This window comes from Nanorana parkeri, unplaced genomic scaffold (assembly GCF_000935625.1).
Source record: "Nanorana parkeri isolate BGI_ZX_2015 unplaced genomic scaffold, ASM93562v1 scaffold3532, whole genome shotgun sequence".
Lineage (NCBI taxonomy): Eukaryota > Metazoa > Chordata > Amphibia > Anura > Dicroglossidae > Nanorana > Nanorana parkeri.
The window spans coordinates 38,097-43,043 of NW_017309800.1; the positions used below are offsets into that span (position 1 = coordinate 38,097).

General features: G+C 51.9%; 1 protein-coding gene across 1 annotated transcript in view; it reads right to left on the reverse strand.

Annotated features, from left to right (window-relative positions):
- HADHA (hydroxyacyl-CoA dehydrogenase/3-ketoacyl-CoA thiolase/enoyl-CoA hydratase (trifunctional protein), alpha subunit) overlaps positions 1-4,947 on the reverse strand; it is a 28,671-nt gene that overhangs the window by 23,055 nt on the left and 669 nt on the right. The window contains exons 2-5 of the mRNA XM_018575087.1: positions 3,993-4,112; positions 2,763-2,865; positions 2,521-2,643; positions 479-597 (exon numbers count right to left, since the gene is read on the reverse strand). Coding sequence (XP_018430589.1) covers positions 479-597; positions 2,521-2,643; positions 2,763-2,865; positions 3,993-4,112 — 465 coding nt within the window. The remainder of the gene's footprint in view (positions 1-478; positions 598-2,520; positions 2,644-2,762; positions 2,866-3,992; positions 4,113-4,947) is intronic.

Below are 4,947 nucleotides of genomic sequence, written 5' to 3' on the forward strand. Positions count from 1 at the left end.
GCGAGTGGAAAGCTTGCCCCTGCGTACAGTGGTGGTCAGAATGGTTACAGACAGCTAAAGAGACCACTGGCGTTGTGCTTCAGTCCCCAAGTGGTGTTGGACCCAGAACTATGCCGGCACCATGGAAGGTAAGTCAGCCACAGCGCAAGGTACCCCTGGCAATTTCTGGAGGAGCCCCTGAAATATGGCAGAAAAACAAATGTAACACAGAGAACTCCTTACAACTTAAAGGCCCCCGGCCCCCCAGGACATAATGGTACAGTGTTGCCCTGTCAGTGAAGATTTATTATGCGACAGGAGCAGCACATCTGACCGAACCGCCCAGACGCAGCACATCTGACCGAACCGCCCAGACGCAGCACATCTGACCGAACCGCCCAGACGCAGCACATATGACCGAACCGCCCAGACGCAGCACATATGACCGAACCGCCCAGACGCAGCACATATGACCGAACCGCCCAGACGCAGCACATACCTCGATGATCTTCAGAGGAGCCGGGTACAGGCCCTTGGTCTGCTTCCGGACCTTCTTCTCCACAGTTTTGTAGATCTGCTGCCTCACAAACGCGATGGACATGACATAGTCTGTGATCTCTGGAGAGAGGAAAGCACATGTCACTCTGACAGGACGCAACAGACGGTATAATAGGATACAATGCACAACAAAGAATTCCAATCCTTCAGCATTTTCCCCTCCAGACAGTGATGGGTCCAGTTTATAATGGATTGTTACTTTGGTTCCGTCAATTTATCAATAGAGAAAACGCTCAGAAAAGTTGGTTATAAGCAGGGATGCACCGATACAGATACTAGTGTCAGCGAGAACGCCTCTCCAGCGTTCTCGCTGGAGTGGCCCCCGGGGGTGACAGGCTGCCCATACTAAAGGTGAGAGGGGACTTTCTTGTTAATCGGGAAGCCGGGTGGCGAGTCTTTACACGCCAGCTGGCTTCCTGAAGGGGACTTCCGTTACTCGGTAATTGGTATCGGCGAGTAGCGAAAAAAAAATTATCGGTATTCGGTACCAAAATACCGATATCGGTGCATCCCTAGTTATAAGAAAAATGACAGGGCTGCCATTGTGCTGCCTTCCCCATTGCTATGCTGATCCTCTGGCTTCAGTGCTTCCCGAGTCACTAGCACAGAACGAGTAGGTAGATCAAGTCCTTCTCGGCATACTTCTAGATCAGCAAGACAACCAGGCAACTAGTACTTTCAGGAGGAGAGATCGTCAACAGCAAAATGGTCCCCCAGCTTCAGATTAAAATAGAAAAAAATCAGCGCAAGCTTCAATAACCCAAACCCATGAAAAGGCTGAAGAGGGGACAGTACACCGAGTGGCCAGATTATTATGACCCCCCCATCAGTACTTGGTTGGGCCGCCTGGTGACTCCGCGAGATGATTTAACAATGAGCGGCTCCTGAACATGTAACGAATTCTGCTGTTTTGCTGATACTCGCTCCATGGCTCCGAGCGCCAACAATCATCCCGCGTTCAAAGGCTGTTACATCGCGTTGTTTCCCCGTATCTTCAGAAACAAATCACTACTGTCGTGGTAACCAACCTGCTTCCCTATTTATTAGAGATGCACCGATACCGATACTAGTATCGGTATCGGTGCAGATACCGAGTATTTGGGTGAGTACTCGTACTCGCCCCAAATGCTCCGATACCTTGCACGAGTACTTCCTGTATCAGGAAGCCGGGCGGCGCATCATTACACGCTGCCCGGTTTCCTGATTGGCATCACATGACCGGCTGGGTTACATATCAGGTATGCAATGGCCATTGAGATTGGGAACATGTTGACATGCAAACCGAATAGTACAAGTCGCATTGTCCTGTTTATTGCTCTATTTAATATCATGGAGAAAGAATGAGGAGGACTGGGGAAAATCCAAAGTGTCCGGGTGAGAGGAACAGCATTAGGAACCCTATCCAGGAGATCCCCCAAAAATATCTAACAGATGGCTCAGCCCAGCAGACCCCAAATACACCTGAAACATGACTTGTGTGTGCACTGAACCCTTTAAAAAGGAGAACTATGGGGTCAGGGCTTTTCCCCATAGTTCACCTTAGGGTAACGGGAGGACACAAACTAGCGCCCTCCCGTCACCCTAGGCTCAGTATATAGGGAGCTACAGCTCGCGGTATACTGAGCCGGTACGGATCCCGACATTACTGTCAGGATCCGCCCAGCTGCGTGAGTGACAGCTGGCTCTACCCATCTATAGGCAGAGCCAGCTGTACCTGCCCTCTCCCGTTCCGCCAGTCAGCGCTGGAGGATCGAAGCGGGGAGGGGGGAATCCCTACAGGGAGCCGTGAGTGACACTTGCGGCTTTTCTGCAGGGACAGGATCGAGAGGTGAGCGAACCCGGTATGTGTTCTCTCACTTCCCGATCATTGAGCCCACTTGTGACAGTCTCATTGTCACAGGTCGGCTAGAACTATGAGGATGAGGGAAAATCCCCTCCCCCCCCCTCATAGTTCTCCTTTAAGCGGCATCACCCAGTCCTTACTTGCTATCAGTCCCTTCTGCTTCTTCAGGGAGATCTGCTTGTCGGCGATCCCTTTGGCAAAGTGCACGGCAACTTCCTCCAGATAATCCATGGTCCGTTCTTCAGGACTTTTTAGACCGGGTCCTGACAAAGGGTAGAAAGAAAAAAAAGACAGGTCACAACACCACCTGGTGCACATCAATTGATGTCAATCATTTCATCTGAGGAGGAACAAGGCTGCAGGATCTTTCATGAGGACTCACCCAGAGGGTCCACAAGCTGGTCTACAAGACCCATCTTCTTGGCACGGTCAGCACGAATGTTCCTGCCGGTCAGCATCATGTCAAATGCGGTTGGTATGCCAACCTTGGAAGAAAGGACAAACAGAACTTACCCTTACTCTTTAGTTGCAGCCAATCCCTCCGCACACATTCACCAGCAATTGACAGTTAAGAGGACCCAAAAGGGGCTGGAACCTGCTGATTGGGTGCTAAGGCCCCAAGCACTAAGTAGTGGGAAGGCAAACAACGTTGTCACATGTTTCTCTAAACCTGGAAATTAGCAGCTAAGCTGCCGTAAGGGTTAGTTTCCCCCAGCCCGCACGTCTTCCACAATGTCCCGTGCCCGCAACGCAAGCGATTGCATACAGAACGTCTCCTGGCGTCGGAGGGGGCGTGGCAGTGCCATTCAAGTCAATGGCACTGCAGACACCACCCCACCCCGATCGGCCGCACCAGAACAGGTGGTAATACAATGCCCTTAGGGGCCCTTTATGCAATCAAGGGGGCTGAAGACACAGTAGAGGGGTTAAGGATTTTTCCCCCGTACAGGCTTGCTTTAATCTGTTCTTGCACCTTACATAAGGCCGGCGCAGGCTTCAGATTTAGAATATCATTGTACAATCTCCTTAAAGGAGGAGAACTATGAGGGGGAGGGGAGGGGCTTTTCACTCTTTCAATGAGACTGTCACAGGTCGGCTCAGTAGATCGGGAGGTGAGCGAACATATACCGGCGCTCGCTCGCCTCTCGATCCTGTCGCAGCTCTCTGCTGTGACAGGGGAGGGGATGGATTCCCCCCTCCCCGCTCCTCCAGCGCTGACTGGCGGAACAGACTGGGGAGGGGGCGGGTACAGCTGGCTCCGCCTCTAGTAAGGCAGAGTCAGCTGTCGGTCACGCAACTGGGCGGATCCCGTCACAATTGTCGGGATCCGCTTCAGTTGCAGCGTCTCAGTATACCGCGAGCTGTAGCTCGCGGTATACTGAGCTTAGGGTGACGGGAGGACGCTAGTTTGTGTCCTCCCGTTACCCTAAGGAGAACTACGGGGAAAAGCCCTGACCACATAGTTCTCCTTTAACATTTACCAGCTACAACCCTCCACCAAACTATTTGTTTTATATCCGGTCACACAGACCCTCAACACTTCATAGCGGGTGGCAAACCTAAAAAGCATTGTACAATTAGACTGCAATGTCCCCACACGACAGACACTCACCATCTTGGGCAGCCTCTGAGTGCCCCCAGCTCCTGGCAGCAGCCCCAGGAGGACCTCCGGAGCGCCAAGAACCGTCTTCTTGTCCTTTGTAGCCACACGGTACTGGCAAGCTATGGCCACCTAGAAAACAAATCAAGAAATAAGCTGTGCACTTAAAAGCCCGACGCGGAGATATCCTTTCAATGCAGATCAGGCGGTTCTATAACTGAAGATAAACAAAGATCACTATTTATTCTGTCGGGCCAGTCTTAAAGGAGAACTATGAGGGGGGGAGGGGCTTTTCACTCACCTTATAGTTCTAGCCGACCTGTGACAATGAGACTGTCACAGGTCGGCACAGTAGATCGGGAGGTGAGAGAACACATAACAGGTTCGCTCACCTCTCGATCCTGTCACGGCTCTCTGCCATGACAGGGGGAGGGGCTGGATTCCCTCCTCCCCGCTCCGATCTGCCAGCGCTGACTGGCGGATCGGACGGGGGAGGGTACAGCTGGCTCTGCCTCCAGATAGGCAGAGCCAGCTATCAGTCACGCAGCTGGGCGGATCCCGTCATCTACGCCAGGATCCGCTCCGGCGTCTCAATATACCGCGAGCTGTAGCTCCCTATATACTGAGCTTAGGGTGACGGGAGGACGTTAGTTTGTGTCCTCCTGTTACCCTAAGGAGAACTATGGGGAAAAACACTCACCCCATAGTTCTCCTTTAAACTGCATACACTCAGCACAGCTAGGTACATAACACGCTCCTTTCCTGATTCGGCTTATGGGACAGTGACTCGGCCACATCACCTGTTATGCCGGGAGCTGAGCAAAGAAAGCCGGAAGGATAAAGTATTATTAGAATCTTCCCGACTTGCAGACATCTATCACGAGAATGATTGGCCAGAACTACAACTACTGAAATTGAACTCTGTATTTAGCAGCTTGTCTGGAGTTCAGCTCTTTAAATTGGCGCG